The sequence below is a fragment of the Drosophila gunungcola genome, chromosome 3R (genome assembly GCF_025200985.1).
Source record: "Drosophila gunungcola strain Sukarami chromosome 3R, Dgunungcola_SK_2, whole genome shotgun sequence".
In the NCBI taxonomy this organism is placed as follows: Eukaryota; Metazoa; Arthropoda; class Insecta; order Diptera; family Drosophilidae; genus Drosophila; species Drosophila gunungcola.
The window spans coordinates 19,247,878-19,269,402 of NC_069139.1; the positions used below are offsets into that span (position 1 = coordinate 19,247,878).

The following is a 21,525-nucleotide window of genomic DNA, read 5'->3' on the forward strand; positions in this document are numbered from 1 at the left end:
ACATTATCCTAAATTCAAATAATAGCTGTAGTTTATTTATTAATAAAAGTTCACATGATATATATATTTATATAAAATATTTACAAATGATATTAAATCTTAAAAGGTAGACCCGACTAACGAATTATAATTGAACAAAGCTTTGTTTTCACAAAAGGCAAGTAAACTATAAGGGATAATGGGAATGTTAAAGGGATGACAGAAGTGACTTCAAAGTTGATTTAATGAGAATATTTTAGCGCGCAACGACTTGACAGAAGCTAACGAACCTAAATCTTGTTCAATTGACTGAGTAAAGTTCCCAAACTGACATGCTATGCCCAACACGTGATGGTGGGCTTCGTTCTTTGCACCAATCGCCAACCGATGAACCCCCAAACGGCTGACTATTGACACATTTGCTGATTCGGCTTCAAACAAGCTTTAAATCAAGTTCAAAGTCAAACTAATTATCAACAATTTAGCTCATCAATAATAACAGCGAGCGAGCATACATAGAATAATCCCCCCCAGCAGCAAACGCCCAAAAAACATGAAACATGTTTGGTTTTTTGTTTTTTGTTTGTTTTGTTTGTTTTTTGCTTCAGTTTGGGCAGCCAAAACAAAGCGCCTCGACTAGCCAAACTACTTACACTGACTACAAAGTCCCACACAACACACAACACACATAAATGCAAATAAATAATTAAAAGCAAATACAGCAGCAGCAAATCAACGCGTCCAGCAATATTTTGGCAGCAAACTTGTTTAATTTGCATAAAGTCTCACAAACGGAGATGCAATTAAAAAGGCGCGCGCGTAGATCCAGTCAGCTGATGATGGGTTCGGATTGGCTGGAGTTGGTCGGTTGGAAATAACATGGCCAAAAGGGAACAAAGGCTCCAGGGGGATTGGCAACTGGAACCGGCAGTCGGGTAAATTTAAATACATTTTTTATATGCACTTTGTTGACTTTTTTCGCCTCGCCGTTGTTAAATATTGCTCGGAATTCAGGAATCGAAATCGGAATCCGCTGTGTCGAAACTAGTTCGTCGCAGAATTAGTGCAGTAAATATACAAAAAATAAAACCAAAAAAACAATGTATACAAAATGCACGTCTGTGTGTGGGTTTAAACAGTATGTACTGCTAAAATGAGCTTTATTTAGCGTGTTCTATTGAAAGGACAATAAACTCTCGGCGAAACGTCAAGGTCAACCACATCGTATTAGAAGTCTGCGATTGATTCTTAATCGGGTCGCTTTAGACATTTGTATTTCGGTTCTAAATTCAGCTCAACTCGATTGTTTTAAGTATGCAAATTGCCCAAGAATTGACAACTGATCATCTCTTTTGGAGGGTTATAAATAATCACAGACTGTGTGAAGTGCAAAAAACCAAGTGCAATAATATTGATTAATACATTTTCCCCCAAAGAAGTTTAAAAATCATTTGGTATGCATTCCGAAACCATTACATGACTACATTTTATAACCATCTCTCTAAATAGTAATTTTTAAGCAAATAAAAATAAAATTAGAGCAGCCCGTATTTTTTGTTGCATACCTCCATTAAAAAAAAACAGGAATTTGAAGTTAAGGCTTCATTTTTAATGTTATCACAAATTACTTCGAGGCTCACGGATTCTAGATGAAATGGGGGCTTTTTGATAGGCATCTAGTGGTTCCCCAATCAGCTGTCCTAACAACAAGGATATCCACAGTAGCAGCCGCCACAGGGTCCACAGGCGTAGCAGGGTCCGCAGACATTGGGTCCATAGCAGGGTCCACATCCTCCTCCGCAGGGTCCACAGCACGGTCCGCATGGACCACAGCAGGGTCCACAGCAAGGTCCACAAGGTCCGCAACACATGATTAATCCGTAAAAGTTCTAAAAAAAAAAAACAATGAGAATAAATTTGATATTAAAATTGTATATTATTTAACTCACTTTGAACCGAACAAAAGTAAATAACTTGAGACTACACAAAAGATTTAGATGTGTTAGGGCCGAAAAGACGAACGAGAATGATACAAACAGGAAATCATAGAGGTACAAAGGCTTGGCAGGCGAAGCTAAGGTTGCTTTGTACAATTTGTTGTTTATCAAACACAAAATATCCGCCTGATGTATACTATTCATTTAATAATTTAATATGTTCTGCTAAATTAATATTTCATGAGAGGTTGTAAAATTTTACTAAATCTGTAATATAAAAAAAAATCAAATATGCTGTTTAAATCTCAACTGGATGATGTTTTAAAACTAAAGGGCGTTATAAAAGCGATTTTACAACAAGTGGCAACTATTTTGCCAGTGCATTGTAACACACAAAATAAGTAAATGGGATTTAAATTTTTGTTTTGTGGCCGGATCATGTGTTCATTGCACCCGGGTGAAGTTCGAAATCGCTGCCGGTTCTCAAGTCGAGTTCTGCGCTGCAGTTTTGTTTACTCTTGATTTTGTCGTACTTTTTGATTAAGTGCATGGCGCATAGCCGACCAACTCCGGACATCGGGGCTGAACGGGTATATATGCAAGTGTATATAAAGTTCATTATCTGACTGAAGAGCCGTGTTGTTCCCCAGCCGAATCGAGCCCAGAATGTCGCATTGAAAGAGGTCAATCACCAGCGTCGCGATTGCGCCTTGGATGTCACTCGTGTAATTGAGCGCAATTTATTTTATTTGCTAACGATTTTACGATTTCGGTTAATTAACTCTCAAAAAGCAGAAAGCCACCTAGTTGACAGAGCTACCGGTCCACCTATGGAACCACATCCACATAGTGTACCCTGACCAAAGTATATGCTTATAGAATGATTTGTATTTGTGCATGACTGACTCAGCCCGAGCAATCGGCCAGAAAAGTATGGGTTGCAAATAAAAAGCGCATAATAGGCGTTTAAATGCAATTTTCTCCGCAAAATGGTCGGCCGAAATATCAAAAATTCGAATTATATGTTTTGCAGCATGTTGATTAGAATGAAATATGTGTGTGCGGAGGGTCGGTCAGCAGAAGCAAAAAACCAAGTCGACAAGCCGCACAGAAGTCCTCTCCCTTCTAGAAGAAATATTTGGGTAGCATCTCACATCCGATGAGTCGGACAAGTCCAAGTCAAAGTCGGACTGCTTGTTCTTTTTCAGCACGGAGAAAAATCAAAGTAAGGTATTGCTTAAAAAAATTAATCATTTTTTTTAGTGTTATCTAATCCTTTTCATACCTTCATAAAAATACCGTCAATATGTATAATAATTTACGGAACTACCATTCAATGTCTTAAATGATTGCAGATTTGTAAAGGATATTATTTGTTGATAATTGTCTATAAATATTAAAATAACAAAAAAGTTAACATTTTAATTCAAGATAGCAATTTTATACAGAAAAGATACAAATCCAAAGTGAAATAACTTTGCCTTCCTTTTTCTCAGTGTTGATCTCTGCTTTTTTTTTTTTTTTAGCTCGGGATGGATGGAACTCTGGTCAATAATTTTGTGAGGGTGCCGCCAAAAGGGCAGAAGACGCTGCTCTAACTTTTTTTTTTCATATTTGCCCTGGTCTTTGTTTGAAATAGATTATTGGCAATACATATGTATACAAATATTTTTATTTCGTCTGGCGACGAGAGTTCAAGGATTTTTATTGGGTTCAGTGAACCAAATGTCTTTCCTCCGGCCGGAAATATCGTATTCGCTTTAATTATGGCCCCTCGTACAACTTATTAATATAAGTTTGATGAAAAGTGAAACACAATGGGCACACACAGATGTCATCATCTGCTGGAAAGCGCTGAATAGTGCCAGTCAACCCAACGAAATCAATATCCGCCTGTCGTAAGTGTGCTCCCTAATGACTATGGGCGTGGCATTTAGGGGCTAAAGGTGGAGAAAGGGCAGAAAGGGTAAAAAGTGAGTTGAGGTAACCCGAGTACCCGACGAAAGTGAAGAAAGCACGTGCCGCCCTCTAAATATTGCAGCTGATTCCTTAATAAAATAAAAGTGAAGCGCAAACCAATGAGATCTAGATCAAAAAGTGGCTGAAAGATTGGTCGTGCCCCTTCGTTTATAAAATAATACATTTATACTGAACAATGCGGAATTCTTTTAAATTTATTAGTAAAATCTAGATCTTTTTTAATAATAAAATATTTCACATTCCTTACAACGTTTTGCTGATGATCATTTGATCATTCATTTCTTTACTGGGCCTACTTAGTTCACAGATTCCTAGTTCATTTAGAACACCAAAAGTTGTTTTAGTTAGTTTTTATATATATATATATATATAAATATATAACCACAGTTCTTAAAATAAGTATTTTCATAATGACTTGAGGGCGTGTCCATTGAAGAGCAGAAGGGAAAAAAGGTGAATGAAGGTAACCTGAATATCCAAGGAAAGTGAAGAAATCGGGAGTTCTAGGCACGTGCCGCCCCCAAAAAAGGATTCAGCTGTCTTTTAAAAGGAAAGTGAACGCAACATGGCTCGATACCGATCCAGATCCAAATTCAGATCGAAATCAGAGCAGTGGAAGTCTGAAATTCTGATTGATCGTGCGACATGGGATGCGGATGAGATGAGGCTGCCAGGAATTCCTAAGAAAATGGCTCACACACAAAAAACGCAGCACGCAAAAAAAGGGTGGAATACAATATAATAATAATAAGGAGCAAGGGAACAGAGAGCTCGTATTATTTAATTTGGAACTGGGCCGTTCTTTTTTGTTCCTGTTTTTCTGGCCCGGTATCAATGAATCGAAATGAAATAAAATGAAATGCGAATGTCTCGATCGCGTGCGGCAACATTTTCACAGATTTCAGATTTGGAGTTTCAAGCTTTTTGCTCTGGATTCTGATTCTGCGTTTTGATTTGTGCCTCCTTTTGATCGTGCCACGTTTTTTGGCTGTTTGTGTGTAATATCGGGGGTTGTGTCTTCTGTTTAAGCTATAAATGGCATATTAATACATACTTCTGTTTAACCCTTGAAAGTTGTAGGGGATTGTCTTGCTATAGTCTTGTCACTTCCTTTTATTTATTAAAATTTTTTAAATATATATACTATTTTTAATTTATCTTAATTTAAATACATCTTAAATTTGTTTCCAATAAACAATTCGACAAAATAAATGTGCATTGTATTGATTTCTTTATACGCATTTTCAATAAATAAAATTGTAGCTCAAATAAAGTCTTTTTAATGAGTAGCTATACTTCTAAGAATAGTTCCCAATAACCTTATTATTTAATTGAATTTTTGTTACTCTATTATGAAACTGTAATCTTAAAAAATATTCAAGAATAATTTTTTGACATGATAGTTTTGCATCGTAACTTAACACATTAATTGATTTAGTTTCAGTGATTCTTTTTAACCATAAATTAAAGAAAACACATTCTTTAGAAAGCATCGTTAGTGCGACTTTTGGGGTTAATCCTCCATTTTGTTTTCCATATATTTCATGTTTTTTCCCCAGCCAGTTGATGACTAATACGCATGCAAGTTCCGCGAAAAACGCAGCCCCCGCGCCCCTTTGCATTCCACAAATAGTTACCTGCCAAATTGCAACTCAATTATAAATTGCAAAGAGGAAAATAAAAAGAAAAGGCAAAGAAACCGAAAAGCGAAACCGAGACCAAAGAAACCCAGAAAAAAACCCGAAAGAGTCGCAGTGTAAAATTGTAGCTTAGGCAGCGGCAAAAACTGCTAATTTAACTGCTAGTTTCGCATGCTAACACACACACACACACACTCAGACCGAAAAGCTGGAAAACATCAATGGAAATGCCATGAAAATGCAGGTTGAGCTCTGGAAAATCCATGAAATGTGCGAGTACGAGGAAAATCTTCCGCGTTTGTGTAATGCAGGAAGATTTTGCATGATGTTTGCTTTTGTATTTGCTTTTAATTTTTCCCGGACTGCTGGCACATATATATGTATATTTATAATGATGTACGTGTTTGTTAGTTTGGTACACAAGTCTCACTTATGCACACTTCTAAAAAGGGGGTTTCTAAAATTAAATATAAATATTTTCAAGTCGCTAGCTTTACTTTAATTTCTAAACAAATTTATTTAATTTGTTGTATTATTATTAATTGTCTAAAGGCAGATAAAAAACACGTACCTTGACTGTAGGCAGGCACAGCATATATGACTATTTTAAAATTTTTTTTAGATATTCTAAAACTGTAAAATTAGAATTTAGTCCCTACTGAAATTATAATTATTTCAAATTATTTATTTGACAATAGTATCACAATTACTTCATTTTTGTAGATTCTAGACTTAAACAGAACAAGTTGGCAAGCCCAAAAGTTACGTTTTCGTAAGTTAGCTTTTCATGAATTTCTAAAAGTAGTTGTCAACCAAACAACAAAGTCTAAAAATTAAATGGTTAAAACTTTAGAGCTTATCAACACCTACACATTATATGTGTTTTGTATTGTTGATGAAAAATAACGTTATTGCTGTGATTTTAATTTAATTTATAATTGCAAATCAACCGATTACCGTGAGATTTGCTTGTGGCGCCCGATTGTGAATCACCTGAAGGGATTTAAAAGAATCGACTGGTCGAGTCCGCTGGAAAATGCCGCCAAATCGATTTTATAAATTTCACTTGAAGCGAGATCGAAGATCGGAGAGCGAAAGCACGCGAGGTCCGCTTGAAAGAAAGCAGGTGAGAGCGGCGACCGCTCGTAAAGAGCTGAAAACATGACACCCCAGATGCGCCCGCTCCTTGGGCGTGGCAGGGGGCGGGGTGGGCGAAAGGGGGAGTGGACAGCGTGCGAAAGTGAAATCGAACCTTCGCTGCCGGCGTTTGCGCTTTTAAGCAGCAACAACAACATCGAAGCCGGGCCGGTTTCAAAGTTTACGAGAGGCGCGACTGCGGTGCACAGTGAATCAAATGCCATACAATTGGCTTTAAAATTATAATTCAAAAATAAGTTGCAGACACTTGAAAATATATATCCCCTATGTACAGTTTTACGTGCATACTTTACATTGTTCAAACATATATCTTTTTTGAATAATCAAACTAATGTGTTACTATTATAGAAAAAAATTGATCACTTTAATAAATTTTAATCTATGTAGATATTGTTAACAAAAACTCATTTTGCTTAACAACATTTATTCCCTTTTACTAAGAGTTAAATTAAATTTAAATTTAGTGTCCAAATATTTTTTTTAAACAGATATACTAGATATTGTTTAAAATGTTCTTGGCAGCTAATTTGTAAATTAGAAAACATTTTTTACAAATTTTAAATTTTATTGCAAAACCGTAAAAAATTAATGTGTAGAAGCCCAGGTAATATATAACAAAATATTTATTTTTAATACACTGTGCTTCGGATATTCATCTTTTGAACAAGTGCAAAGAGTGCTGGGGGAATGAGCTGTTGGCTTCAATTAATAATAACAAAAATACGAATTTGTAAAAATTTCGCATTTATTTTTACAGGCATTGAATGAAAATCCGTTTCTGTTTTAATTTTGGCTCCTCACAGGCAGCGCCGCTTAATTTTCGGCCCGGTCACTGAACTTTGTCCGACTGGACTTTCGTCATGAAAAGTTTTGCATACGTGCGCGACCGCTGGTGACGCGTTGGCCGGGCCCTAACCCGATAATTATAATTACCCATCAATTGCCGGGTGGGTGGGCGACAATGGGTCGACGGCTTTTCCTCCGATTCGGATGCATTTGAGCCTAATTGTGGACAGGAACAGGGTCTAAACTCGGTCATCATCATTCAGGTATGGTTTCCATTTTTTTATTTGTTTTAATTTAAATTCTTATTCGTTATACTCGTTCATACTTAATAAGAAAGCTGTAAAATTTGACTCTTAGCAATTCATGTATTATTTTGAAACTGGGATTTAGTGCTTAATAATTATTAATTATTAAATATTTTTTTTTAAATTTTCAAAGGGGTAAGTTACATTATTAAAACTACAAAAAATTGACCCGAAACTACAAACCAAGTTTTAAATGCAGATTTGCCGAGACTTCAACCACATGCCTTTAGACACAATCATCTTTAAAATCGGATGTCTGGAAGAAAAGTTATAGCCTTAAAACTGCAGGTATTTTATCACTTTTCTGCAAAACCATTTTTCCGAACTTGGAAATCTTTTATTAAATTTACAAAAATTTTACCCGAAATTTTACGAAATTACAAACCAAGTTTTACATGCAGATTTTCAAAAACTTAAGCCACAAATCTTTAGAGATATTCCACTTCGAAATCGGATGTCTGGAAGAAAAGTATTAAAACTGCAGGTTTTTTATCACTTTCTTGCAAAGCCATTTTTCCGAAATTTATGAAGGGTTACATCATTAAAACTACAAAAAATTGACCCGAAATTAAACAAAAAGTTTTAAATCCAGATTTTTAGTGACTTAAGCCTTTAAGAAATATTTGACATGCAATATTTGACTTTTCTGCAAGGCCATTATTCTGAAAATAATAACAAAATTTAAAAAATATACTTAATAAGCACTTTAAATAATAAATTGACCTGTTTCGTTTGTAGAAAAAAAATTGTAATGCCTTGATGTCTAATGGTTTGTCTAATTTCAAATATATTATTAAATAGTAGAGACATTTGAATGTTTTAAAAATATTTTCAAAACGTCTTTTGTTCGATGACCAGAATTTCCCCGCCCGTTTATTATTGCGGCTTAGCGATTCCAGGGGCAATTGGCAATGCAAATCTATTTTCAGATCTCAAGAAATATGCAGCTTTAATTAGTTAATAAGCGGCGCTGGCTCGCAGCTGACACCGTCGCGACATGGCCATGGCTTTGGTTATTACCGTGGCTACTGGGTAGCCAGTAACCCAGGATTCCTCAGACGACGCTGATAAAAATGGACTGGACCACGAATGGGCGTCGAGCGCAATTAGCGCCATATATCAATTACCGAACAGTGCTCCATTCCACTGCACTCCACATTACGTATACGCAGACGACGCGCGGCTAAAGTGTTTTCATTATAAATCATTTATTCAAATTGCATATTAGAGCGACTGGTTGTGGTCAGCACCTCGGCGCTGCTCCGATTGCGTTCCGGCGTCAAGTCGCGTCGCGAACAGCTGATCGATGGATCGGGTGAATATATAGCAATCGCATATAGCAGTGATAACCACTTGTCGCCTCCCAAACGGACAGCTGTCTGGCAGCGATCGTCTAGCATAAACAATATTCAAATTAGTGGCAATTTTCAAAGAATAGTGGCAATTTTCAAAGCGGTAAATTTAAGCCAGCACTGTAGTCTGCTTTACAAGTAGTCTTCATTAAAAATTAATGAAAATAGTTAAATTGAAAAGAATAATAGCAATTAAGTGGGGTTCACCCAAGGGATTTCAGTATCGCCATTATTTGTCAGTGAAGAATAGACTAAAGATCTTTTCAACAATTAAGTTGCCAATAGTTTGTTGAGTTAAATAACGAATTCATTCTATTCGTAGACCAAATCCTGCAAATAGTCCATGGCCCAGAAGTTATTAAGTTGGTAAACAGATATTTTGATCTCTTTCATCAAGTGAGATCATTGACCTTTAACCAACCCAGCAAAAAGTTTTGCAACGTGGTACATATTTTGGGAAAACTCCATTTATTTGTAACTATGGGATTAAATATATAACTTTATTTTATCCATAAAATGACATTTACAACTAATCCATGACTTTATGGTTTCGCTGGATCGGTTTTCGAAAAAGCTTCTATCGAATTTCACAAGCCTCAGTCGAGACCTAAACCTTCTAAGCTAGAACTGAAACCTAAATTGATCCAACTTAGGGATGTAAAAAATCCATTGATTCATTATTAATCGACATTACACTCAGATTAAAAGTATTTGAATGTTTGGGACTTTCTCTTTTTTCATATCAAAATTATTCACATCCCTTGTTAGGATAAGATAATGCTTTTTCCGTTTCTGAACTTTAAATATTGTAATAGTTCACATACAACTCGTATTTTATATTGGTATCAAAACACATTTGACTGTTTTGTTTTTTTTATACTCTTAAGCCTTTATATGGACCAGGTTGACGGATTTTAATTGTTTCAGAGTTTGTAGATTTCTAGTTTTTCTTCTCGTTTTTGAAACTTTACAAAATTGGCGGCATCTCTTTACGATTGGTTTTTTTTTGTCTGTATTTCAATTATTTTATGTTTAGATTTCTTTGAACTTTCGAGTTCATTAATCATTAGATTAACTCGTAACATTAAAAATTTAATGTTCTTTATAAAAATCTATAAAATACGTTCGTATAAAATTGTTAGTGCGAGTTTTTAAAGTTCGTTGGTTCCATTAAAGTTTGAAACAAGTATCTGAATATTATCATACAATTTGGTCTTCAGTTAGGGGTTAGTTGTGCGCTTTATTATAGTTTAATAAAACTGAAATGAATGTTACTCCGTCTTAATAAAGCGGTAAAATGGAGTCTTCATTTCATCTCAAAATTGATTTTCATAAATTTACACTACGGTGGGTCGATTTGTAGCGTCAAAGAATTTTTAGGGCTGAAAATTTTAAAAATATCGCGTTGTTTTAATGAATCAATAAAATTATTATTTTGCAGAAATAAGCCACTTTTACAAAAATTAAACGGGCTAGTTTCATACGTTATTTAAGTGAATCAGTGATTCAGTTAAATAAGTTTGAAACTAATTAGTTTAAAAAATCTTCTTCTTATGTGCCCCAGAAATTCCCTATCTATCAAATCGACCCACCCTAGGTGTTTGGAAATGGAATGTAAAGTAATTAGAAGGCGTCGTTTAGCTCCACAACGGACAGCCGCAGCTCGACAATGGGCGGTAGCTAGTGCGATCTGGCCACCAGGTCCAGGCCGCCCTCCTCCTCCATTTTGCTGAGGAACTTGATGACCCGCTGGTGGGGCTCCGACTGCCGGATCATGTCGATGAGGGCTAGCAGCTTCTTGATGCCGATGCACACCCGCTTGCCGGCCATTTTCCTTGCAATGTTCTGCAGTTCCTCGGGACTGAAAAAATCCGAGTCATCCAGCACGGCGAGCACATGCTCGGGCGTTGACAGATTGGACACATGCAGTACTGTCGTAAATGCCGGCAGCATTTCCATCTCCTCGAGAACATCTCGCCGGCTGGTGGTGCACAGGATCAGCAGCTTGCGACCCTTCGGCGGTTGCTTTTTCAGCAGCACCAGCAGCGCCTGCAGCGTGAGATTCGAGTACCTGGGTCCAATCGGACCGTAGTCCAGCAACCTCTCCACATTGTCCACCACAATGCAGCTCAGCGTGGAGCGGTAGGCGTCGTCGAAGATCTTGCGGATGTGCAGGCACTTGGCGGACTCGGTGAAACCCACCATATCCTCCGGGGAACAAACCTTGACAAACGGGAAGTCGCTCATCTTGGCCAGATTGGCGGCCAGTGCTGATTTGCCGGAGTTGGGCGCCCCCTCGATGAGAACAGACACCAGGCCGGAGCTCTCGGTGGCCTTCGCCTGCTGCACGGACAGCATGCCATCCTCCAGGATCCTACTTACCGGTGGACCCCAGTTGATGATTCCACGCGCCAGAAGGTTCTCCAGCATTTCCTGGGCGGCTCCAAAGGCGGGCTTTATGTCGTTGTCCAAGGCGTGGAGGAAATCGGCGCGCGTTACTCGCAATTTCTCCATAGCCTCAGGATCTACGTGAACCTAAATAATAAAAAGTTCATCAATATATGGTTGAGGTATGTATTTTTAAAAATATAAAAGTATATAACTTAATTTTTAGTTCGCCTGTGTTTTATTATTTTGCAGCCGAACATAATTTAATGATCGACAGACAGACATACATGGCTAGATCGACTCGGCTATTGATTCGGAAACGCTTTCTTCTACCTGTTGCATACTTTTCCACGAATACAATACCAAATGTTTGATGAGTAAACACTTTTTTGCCGAGTTCTTAGCTTACCGCACCCGACACTATTTAAACACAAAAACGAAATCGTAACCATAATAAATAAATAAATCAATCTGATAAATAAACCCCTCTAAATGAACCAAAAAGTATTTTTTTGTTTGTAGTAGGAAAAAAATATAACTGAAATCGTTGCCGAGCGTCTTATAACCATAGTCGTTTTGAAAAAAACCATTTTTAAAATTAAAGACAGCCCTACCTTGGAATCGGCCTTGATTAGTCGGTTCATAGCGGTGGATTGAGCTGCTCTAACCAGTCCCTCCAACTCCGCTCCACTGAAGTTCTTTGTCCGGGACGCTATCTCATTGTTGTCCACATCGCTGGCTATCTTGTTGAAGTCCCGCATCCGCTTGGTGTGGATGTTGAGGATCTGGACGCGTCCCTGCTCGTTGGGCAAGCTGATCTCCATTTGCACCTCCAGGCGGCCAGGGCGCAGCAGGGCCTCGTCGATCATGTCCCGCCTGTTGGTCATCCCTATCACCAGGATGTTGTTCAACTGCTCCACGCCGTCGATCTTGGCCAGCAGTTGATTGACGACCGTGTCGTGGACACCACTGTTGCCGGCCACCGAGCCACGAGCCTTGCAAATGGCATCGATCTCGTCGAAGATGATGATGTGCAGCCCACTGTTTGGTCCCAAGCGCTTCTCCTCCTCCTCGGCTTCGGCGAACAATCGCCGGATGTTGGCCTCCGATTCGCCCACATATTTGTCCAGGATCTGTGGGCCATTCACAATCTTGGGCTCGCGGGCATTCAGCATGGTTCCTATTTGGCGGGCCATCAGGGTTTTGCCCGTACCCGGTGGTCCGTACAAAAGGATACCCTTAACGTGCTTGATGCCCAGCTGCTCGACCAATTCCGGTGGAAAAACGCGCGAAGCGAATGCGCGTCGGAAAATGGCGTTGAACTCCTTGTCCAGGCCACCGATGCCCATCTTACCAAAGTCCCAGTCCGGATTAATGATCGACTGGCGCACAATCTTGCCCTTCGAGCGACCCTGCAGATTCAGCACGGAGTTCTCGGCCTTTTCGAACTGCACCACCGTGTTGCCAAGGATGCGACCGAAACGCACGTTCCGCGTCTTCGGGAGAGCATCTCCCACAGTTCGGGGATCCACTGCCTCCAGAGTTTTCACTGCGAGGCCCAGGAACTTCTTGTCTTTAAACTGGAAGAGTGTAATGTATCATTCGAAAAATATTAGATATATAAATTACAATTAATTGCAGGGAAAGACAAAGATTTCCCTTGGTACTATTGTATGGGAAAAAGTCCATTATAGTCTTAATCGGTCAATAAAATGGATATATATTTGCCAGAAATTGCAAACGAGAAGTGCGCTGTAGTCATTGTACACTTTGTATTTTATGAGTCAGTCGTTCAGTCAATATTTCGTGATTTTCTCTTTTAACAATATAATTCTTTATGAACATTACTTTTTTGGCTTATAGATAATTTATTTTTTATTCATTTACTTTTGTTTGCAGTCTAAGGACTATTTTCTATTACTGCCTTAGTTTAGTTAGTTAATGAGCTGGTTACTAAAACATACAACAAAAGTAGGCTTTCTCTCGTTTGAGTTGTTCCCTATATTTTACCAAATGACTAATTCATGGACTTTCAAAGTTTTTACCATGTGTATTGAGATTTTCTTTGTTTTGGATTTCTGAAAGACTTTCTTTATATTTTTGATATAAAAACCCTAAGATTTTCCCTATATTTTAGAGGGGTTTAGGTATTATTCCCAGCTTTTTTTTTTTTTAGGGTAGGTAGGGTCCTACCTGGAAGACCAACGTTTGCCCGACGGTTAAGGGCATTCCGGAGAACTGCATGAGGAACTCCTTGGCCATCTCGTCCGAGTCGTAGGGCTCCTGCGTGGTGGTCTTCTTCTGGAGGAAGTCCGTCTCGAAGGACACGAGTGTTATGATGTCGGCGCTGGCGTCGAATCGGTAGGGACGCACGTCTATTTCCTGGTTGATCGAGAGCGTGGCCCACTTACGCTGGACGAGGGAGAAACCCACGTAGCCGAGCGGCAGCTCCGCCCCGCTGATCTTCTCCAGCGCAAAGATGTAGTGCAGCCCCGGTCCCGGCGAGATGTCCACATATCTGGGGGCGTTGATGGTTGTGTTGATTTGGGAAGCATCAATAACAGTTCGGAAATTCGCCCCAAAGACTAGACGCCCACGTAGCCAGTGGAAAAAGACAACACTCACTTGACCTCCTCCGTGAAATCGGCCCCGTTCACAATCGCCTTGTTCGTCAGCGACAGCTCGTCCGTGGGGCACTTGATCGCCTTCATCCGATGGGCCATTTCACTCGCCATTCTGCTTGCTTTTCCTTTTGCTTTTGCAGTTCCTTCCAGCCAATTTAAAAATATTTTTCAGAATTGACACAACAATCAGCTGATTTCGAGCAGCTCTGGTCAGTGCTGTGCATGTGTACACACTGGAAAGACGATCGAAAGCTGCCTGCTATGGCACTGCGAAACGGTTATTTGAATTGAAAAGCGGGATTAAAAAACACCTTAATCGTTAGTTAAAAAATTCAGTAGGTAAAAGTAGTTAATAATATAAGATAACATGAAAATTTTTATTCTTGAAATCAACTAATTTGATTTGTATTTAACTTAATAATTTACAAAACACAATACAAAAAAAGGTTTTTATATTGCTCAAGTTTCTCAAATATTAAAGTCTAATTTAATTTATTTTTTATTCATTTACTTTTGTTTGCAGTCTAAGCACTATTTTCTATTACTGCCTTAGTTTAGTTAGTTAATCCGATGGGCCATTTCACTCGCCATTCTGCTTGCTTTTCCTTTTGCTTTTGCAGTTCCTTCCAGCCAATTTAAAAATATTTTTCAGAATTGACACAACAATCAGCTGATTTCGAGCAGCCCTGGTCAGTGCTGTGCATGTGTACACACTGGAAAGACGATCGAAAGCTGCCTGCTATGGCACTGCGAAACGGTTATTTTAATTGAAAAGCGGGATTAAAAAACACCTTAATCGTTAGTTAAAAAATTCAGTAGGTAAAAGTAGTTAATAATATAAGATAACATGAAAATTTTTATTCTTGAAATCAACTAATTTGATTTGTATTTAACTTAATAATTTACAAAACACAATACAAAAAAAGGTTTTTATATTGCTCAAGTTTCTCAAATATTCAAGTCTAATTTAATAAAACATTTTGTTTCTAATCCATTTAAGTTAATTTTTTTAAAGTTTAGCATATAAATAAGCGCCCGCTTTGAATTTGTTTGATTTGGATGTTAATGACTTAACAAAATAAAATGTTTCTTTAAATTCCAGTTTTGTTAACATTTTTAACCACCTTTATTATTATTTTTTTTTTTAACATACATACATAACACACCTTTTAAATAGCAGCACCTCATATAAATTTAAATTCACCTACATTTATAGGAGCACTTTCGTTTTCGTATGGGCTACGGGCTAATACAAGCAATTATAGGTAAATATTGGGCATTTGTTTATTTCTTTTGTATAAAAATCATACTTGTTAGTAAAAACAACTTAAAATATGGGTTATGCCAATCACATTGTTAGGCTGCTCTTTTTGGTCCTAAGACCGTTGCAATAAATGCCTATGGATTATAATATAGACCTTTAAAGTCCTTTTGTGAAACTGGTTCTTAAAATGCCAGGACGGAATTGCCTTCGAAGATTGTTTACAAAACTAAAAAAAAATTGGATTTTTTTTAAATTAATGGAGTACACAGAACTCTGCCTGCATTCTTAAAATTATTGAGGTACTCAAAGCGGTGGGAGATGGGGAATCAAAGTCAGTGTTGTCCCCATCCCATTGCTTCGCCCATTTTCTGGAGGAATTTGGCAGCACGACGATCCGGCTTGAGGGGACTGACCCAGGTCATCAGATCAAGCAGCCGCTTGATGCCCATGGAGATGTGCCTGCCCTCCATGGCGTCTTTAATGTGTCCCATCTCCTCGGGCTCGAATCGCTTAGAAGATTCCATTACGGCCATGATGTCAGCCGGCGTGGAGAGATTGGGCACATGGTGTACCGCAGTGAAGACTGGCATCATGCCCAGCTGCTGCAGGACATCGCGGCGATTAGAAGTGCACAGGATGACCAGCCCGTGGCCCCTGGGCGGTTGTTTCTTTAGGAGTACCATCAGCATTTGAAGTATTGCGTTGGAGTACCGCATTCCCAGGGCTCCGTAGTCCAGGATTCGCTCTAAATCATCGAAAATAACGCAGCTGCGACGGGAAACATATGCGTCTTCCAGGACGTTCTGTATATAGTGAATTTTGGCGGACTCGCCGAGGTCCATTAAATCTGCGGCCGAGATGTGTCTTGCAAAGGGGATGCCACTTTCCAGTGCCATTTTAGCAGCAACGGTTGACAGACCAGACTTGGGATCACCCTCGATCAACTGGCAGAACAATCCTTCAATCGGAAAATCGATCAACTCATCCCGTTTCTTGTTCTCACGATAGTAGAGAAAGCCATTTGGCATTATCTGCTCAAGGTTATCCCTTTGCACCCCGAATCTGGGCACCAGCCCCTTCAGGGCATTCAGAAAATCTTCAAGCATGACTTGCAGACCTTCCCCATCCGGATCTCCGTTGGTGGAGGAGACCCGGGCACAGGCCTCACTGGCTGCACGGTGCACCAGTTCACACAGCTCATCCTCCGTAAAATTTTTGGTCCGGGTCGCCATTTCCAGCGGACACACGTTGTCGGCGATCTTGTAGTAGTTGCTCAGGTTCTTAATGCGGGAGGCCAGCAATTCCCTCCGCTCCTCCTGATTGGGTAGTGTTATTTTTACCATCCTGGCAAATAGGGATTTCTCAATTTACTTTATAAATTTGCTTGTTTAGCAGCAGTTTCAAATTTTTCACCTAATGCAATTCGTTTTCTTCTTCTTTTTTGTGGTTTAAGTTGCCGCAACACCCGTAAGTGCCGTGGAGTTATTTGGCCGCCCTCGCGAACGTGGAAATCGCCAAGCTCTTGATTTGGTTACTGGTTGGTTATTCAGATGCTAATCTTAATTTTTTCCAGATATTCAATTATAATTTGGTATGAGTTTGTTGGTTCGTGTTTAAAGAAATGGTAAATGTCGTGGTATTTTTTCAGTGTTGGGTAATTTTGTCTTGCAGAGTTGTATTTGGAACAGCTGAATATGATGTGCGATGCGTTATCGAAATCGTTGCAACTGTCACATCTGTTATTGTTTACTACGTGCATTTTGTTTAAAGTATAATTGTCAAAAGCGTTACCGCTCATTAATCTGTTTATGATTTTTATACCCGAAGGACTGAGGTTGCAGTTCAAGTTGTTAAACCAAGGTTTGTTTAGTGTTGTTGGAAAGAGTTCGCAGTAACCCCGCTGTTTACCACTAGCGAATTCGGCGTACTCCTTGTCCCAGTCCTCCTGTATTAACCTGTGTATTTCAGCTGTGGCATCTTTTATGCTAATGAAATTCGTTTTCTTCTTCTTTTTTGTGGGTTAACCTCAGCTGTTTTCACAGGCAGTGGTTATTTTGTAATCATGTTATCATAACTTAACAGCGAATATTCGATCTTCGATCTCCGATTCGAGCGGGAAAAATCGATTTTAACAAGTACCGGTTTTTTGTTTTTATTATTTTCTACACTTTAATTTTTTTTAGCGCTATGAGATTTACTTTTTAAAATGCCTTTATATAAACATGAATGAAATTATCTTTTGTATTTCTCATAATGACACTTCAAAACATTTAACTGACGATTCTTGAAACATTATGGATTTAATAAATGTGTACAAATTACAGTAAAAAAAAGGAAATTTTGCAAAGAATTAAAATGAAGGTCAATAACAACTGGGACAATGATATTTTAATACTTGAATAACATTATTATTAGTATTAGCTAATTTAACCTATAAAAATAAACAAATTTAAATATAAACGTTTTACCGCCTATAAGTGTTACCAGTTCTTTAAACCTGAAAAATAAAAGCCAAACAAGAATTTGTAAAAATACTAAAATCCCATTAAGTCAAAAAGGAAACTGCGCGCTAAATTTAAACACCAATAGGAAATTTCTGAAAATTTCGGGTAAGACTAAGATAAGATAAAAATAAAATGAATACCTCTGTTTTTTAAAAGCAAAAAGTAAATGAACAATGGTATGATGTAATTTTGTACAATTTCCAATCGTACATTTAGAAAACCTTGTTTCGCAGAATTCATAATCTTGAAATAATTGAAAAATAAAATAAATATTGATTATACTCGCCGCATAAAATACTAAGAAAATACTGCGAAGTAATCGATAGACATATAGTTTTTGATTGACGATGAGTAATGACCGTTACAATTTAAACTTTTGCTTGATTTATGATTTTCATGGGCTTAGTTCTTTTCGCTGCAGCCTATGCACATATTACAGAATCCCACTGGCTCTCCCTGCTTTTTAGTTCTTCTGGTTGATGACTGTGCAATTATATTCGATATAGCATTTTTCTTCGTTTCTTTGCCGTTGACCTCGCGCACTTAATCATTGGCATCGATAATTGGATAGTGGATGTCTCTATTCGTTCTGGGTTCCCTTGTCCACAATTTATAGCGTGCATTATATTCGGACAGTTTAATTGGGTATCGACATTTATTAATTTGCCCGGCCTGCTTTAGTTTAATGCCCGTAATTTGTTGACCCATCCGAATTTGACCACTCAAGGCTTTCAACACTCTCCGTCCGTTCAGTTTCCCTTTTTTCAGGCCATTTGCATGCCCACAAGGAAAGAGACTCCAGCGTCCAGCTATGCACATTAATTAGGCCGGTTCATTAGACACATGTCCATCAAAAGTGGACCGAGACCTAAGATCCAGACTTGAGGACTGCGCCGCCGGCGAGGGAATATATATCCCGAACCGAGCTTGGCTGCCTCTCGTGTTGCCTGTTTTATGTAATTAAGCCAGGCGCTCACTATTTAAATTGCTGCCGGATGACGGGGGGGAACTTAGGGAGCGACACTGAAACGGAGACACTGGTCGGGATTCAAGCGGACGATGCACTTCAACAATGATTTTTAGCATCGAATAAACTAAATAACGTTCGTACAAAAAGGTTATACAAACTAAGCGCCATAAATTCCGATATCTCAAGTCATTAATAGTAGAAAAACTTCGAGAAACAGATTATCTCTAAAATTTAAATACGATTTTTAATTAACCCTATTATGTTAAATAAATATTTTGTAAACATTTATTAAAATATAGCCGCTAATGTTTCTGCTTTTTAAAAAAATATACTATTGACAAATATTTAATTAATACAATTAATTGACAACTATATATTTCTTTGTTGACTGAAAAGCAAAATAATAGCTGTGCTTTGAAATCAACTTTATTGTTTACTTAAAGATTAATAAGATGTACAGTTTTAAATGGTTACTATTCCTTTGAACATTTTTCAAGAACAAGGAAATATTTCTGTATAGAATAAGGTAAAACATATTTCAATTTAAGTAAATCATTTTTCTGAGTGCACCCCATATGCGCCTGGGTGTATCACGAATTGGCAATTGAGCCAACCGAATCGGTTTGAAGCCTTGGCTGGCCAAGTGCAATTTGCAGGCCGGGCTGCAGCCTCCTCATCGAGATCCGCATCCTCGCGAGGAGCTCGAGATCGGGACCGAGCTGAGAGCCTCCACTCGAGACGTTCGCTCGTCAGCGCTTGAGCCAATAATTATGGTTATTAATCGGCCTGGGAATTGGCTGCTAATTTGCAGTTTAGTTACAAATTCTGGCCGCCAGCGTGCAATTACCCGCTTAAATTATAGCCTCAAAATAAACAAAACACCGCAACGCCAACGAGAATCGCTGGACGAGATGGTCAGTTCACTTTATTTCAGAACAGTTCAGCAGTCGGGAAAAGGTCACACCACCAACCACACAGCGAAAAACATAAAATCGTTATTAAATTGTTATTGATTGGAATTCAAAATTCCATGTATTTTTTTTGTTATTGAAAACTATCCTTAAAAGTACAATGTTTATTTAAAAATTGTGAAGGGTGTCAAGGAAAGATGCACTTAAATTTATGTGTTTATATAAGATATTTATCGACAGGTGCATGTTTTAATTTCCATAAATATATATAAAAGTTAAATTTTAAAATAAATAAACTACGTAAAATGTAGTTTGTTTGAATGACCTCGCTTATTCTTTCAGTGAAAAGCGTACAGAACGTTGAAATATTTGCTGAGCAGCATCCAGGCATATTTAGCTTTATGCGTGTTTGCTTATCACGAGTCTTATCGCCGATTAGGCCGGGTCAATACCGCACATCAGCTAATGATGCTGCCAGATCGGAGCTGCGAGTCCGCCAACTCCTGGAACTCGTAATTAGACGCCAGTTCTGGGGCGTTACTCAATCAAGAGTTGATGGCACAACCTCCTTTGCGTCCAGAGCTGCGACTGCGGCTACGGCTGCGGCATCATCATCATTATCAACAAGGGGGCAACTATCCTGCCGACTGATCGAGCCAACGCCAACTACAACATAATTTCCAGACGTCGACGCGTCGCTCTTCCAATTTCGGAGGCGCGCTGGCAACACTTTTGGGCCGCCAAATCAAATCGTGTGCTGTTTATTTAAATAACCATAATTTACCGCACCATCCAGGGCCGTTCTTGGCCCGCTTCGCCCCTTCACTCACGGCTTGTGGGGCTATTTATTAACCCACACACTCAACGGATCCGAAGAGTGCACCGTTTTGAACCGAACCGATCCTTGACTTTTATGGCCTGGCACATGATTTTCCCGGCCTGTGAGAACATAAAAATTCAATTTAATATGCTCTCAAGATCTTTGTGAATTCCTCTCGCTTTTCTCCACGGAAAACGTTTTGTCTTTGGCCGGCATTCAATGAATTTCTGTTTACTATTGTGGCCCATATGCAATCAATGCTGGTTATGGCAGACCATCTAAATTTGTCGTGGATGTTGGCTTGTGGGCTCGTTTTGCCCATAGTTATGAATATATCGATTCCAATCTGATCACACCATAAAGTCCGATTCAAATCGCCCTCTTTTCTGTTGCATACTTTTTGGGTTAAAGTGGAATGGGTTCGAAAATGGGTTACACTTTCATAGTAACCCAATTAGAATTTATTATATAAAAACAAATAAAAAGTCTACCTTTTATTAAATATTTTTTACTAATTCAATTTAGATTAAGTTTTTTTTTTTTTTTTTTTTGATAATAAAGACTAATATTATAATACAATTTTATATCAAAACAGTAAGTAAAGCTATCAACGATTAAGTTAAAAATAATTTCTTTTAACATAATCAGCATATTACACATTTTAAAGCCATTATATAGCGATTCTTGAAAAGTGGCAGGACAAAACGCGCTGAATGCCATTATAAACAATTTATGATCCCACCGTTGGAAACGTCCGAAAGTGGCCAAGTAAATTGGCCAAGTCGCTGCGTCCGATAATCTGCGAAGATCTTTTGCCTAAGTGGATCTCTGGTTGGATGGTTGGTGGACTCAGCACGTCAAGTTTAGAAAAATGAGCTTGTTAACGCTCCATGATGAGCCCAGTTAG

At 38.4% G+C, this 21,525-nt stretch overlaps 2 protein-coding genes and 2 long non-coding RNA genes across 6 annotated transcripts; 1 reads left to right on the forward strand and 3 right to left on the reverse strand.

The window, feature by feature from the left end:
• Positions 1 to 1,566: 1,566 nt before the first annotated feature.
• Positions 1,567 to 2,100, reverse strand: LOC128264054 (uncharacterized). Its single transcript, XR_008268644.1, has 2 exons — positions 1,929 to 2,100; positions 1,567 to 1,868 (listed from the first exon to the last, which is right to left on the reverse strand). It is a non-coding gene; the product is annotated as an uncharacterized LOC128264054 (long non-coding RNA).
• A 337-nt stretch (positions 2,101 to 2,437) lies between these two features.
• On the forward strand, positions 2,438 to 3,927 carry LOC128265247 (uncharacterized). Of its 3 annotated transcripts, XR_008268838.1 has the most exons (4): positions 2,438 to 2,506; positions 2,567 to 2,847; positions 2,950 to 3,146; positions 3,443 to 3,927. It is a non-coding gene; the product is annotated as an uncharacterized LOC128265247 (long non-coding RNA). The 3 variants fall into 3 exon arrangements; XR_008268835.1 differs by having other exon boundaries at positions 2,567 to 3,146; XR_008268836.1 differs by lacking the exon at positions 2,438 to 2,506 and having other exon boundaries at positions 2,566 to 2,641; positions 2,712 to 3,146.
• Positions 3,928 to 10,352: 6,425 nt separating this feature from the next.
• On the reverse strand, positions 10,353 to 14,349 carry LOC128264011 (vesicle-fusing ATPase 2). The gene is made up of 4 exons (XM_052999291.1): positions 14,151 to 14,349; positions 13,719 to 14,043; positions 12,140 to 13,105; positions 10,353 to 11,672 (listed from the first exon to the last, which is right to left on the reverse strand). The coding sequence occupies exons 1-4, from the start codon at positions 14,258 to 14,260 to the stop codon at positions 10,818 to 10,820; spliced, it is 2,256 nt and encodes a 751-aa protein (XP_052855251.1). The 5' UTR covers positions 14,261 to 14,349; the 3' UTR covers positions 10,353 to 10,817.
• A 1,066-nt stretch (positions 14,350 to 15,415) lies between these two features.
• LOC128266326 (vesicle-fusing ATPase 2) lies at positions 15,416 to 17,172 on the reverse strand. The gene is made up of 2 exons (XM_053002778.1): positions 16,827 to 17,172; positions 15,416 to 16,757 (listed from the first exon to the last, which is right to left on the reverse strand). The coding sequence occupies exon 2, from the start codon at positions 16,754 to 16,756 to the stop codon at positions 15,746 to 15,748; it is 1,011 nt and encodes a 336-aa protein (XP_052858738.1). The 5' UTR covers position 16,757; positions 16,827 to 17,172; the 3' UTR covers positions 15,416 to 15,745.
• Between the last annotated feature and the right edge of the window lie 4,353 nt (positions 17,173 to 21,525).

Coding starts and splice junctions, on each gene's coding strand:
- LOC128264011 (XM_052999291.1), bottom strand. CDS start 14,260: ATGGCGAGTGAAATGGCCCATCGGATGAAGGCGATCAAGTGCCCCACG. Junction 13,106..13,718: donor GGCAAACGTTGGTCTTCCAG/GTAGGACCCTAC, acceptor ACACTCTTCCAG/TTTAAAGACAAGAAGTTCCT. Junction 11,673..12,139: donor TAATCAAGGCCGATTCCAAG/GTAGGGCTGTCT, acceptor TTTATTATTTAG/GTTCACGTAGATCCTGAGGC.
- LOC128266326 (XM_053002778.1), bottom strand. CDS start 16,756: ATGGTAAAAATAACACTACCCAATCAGGAGGAGCGGAGGGAATTGCTG.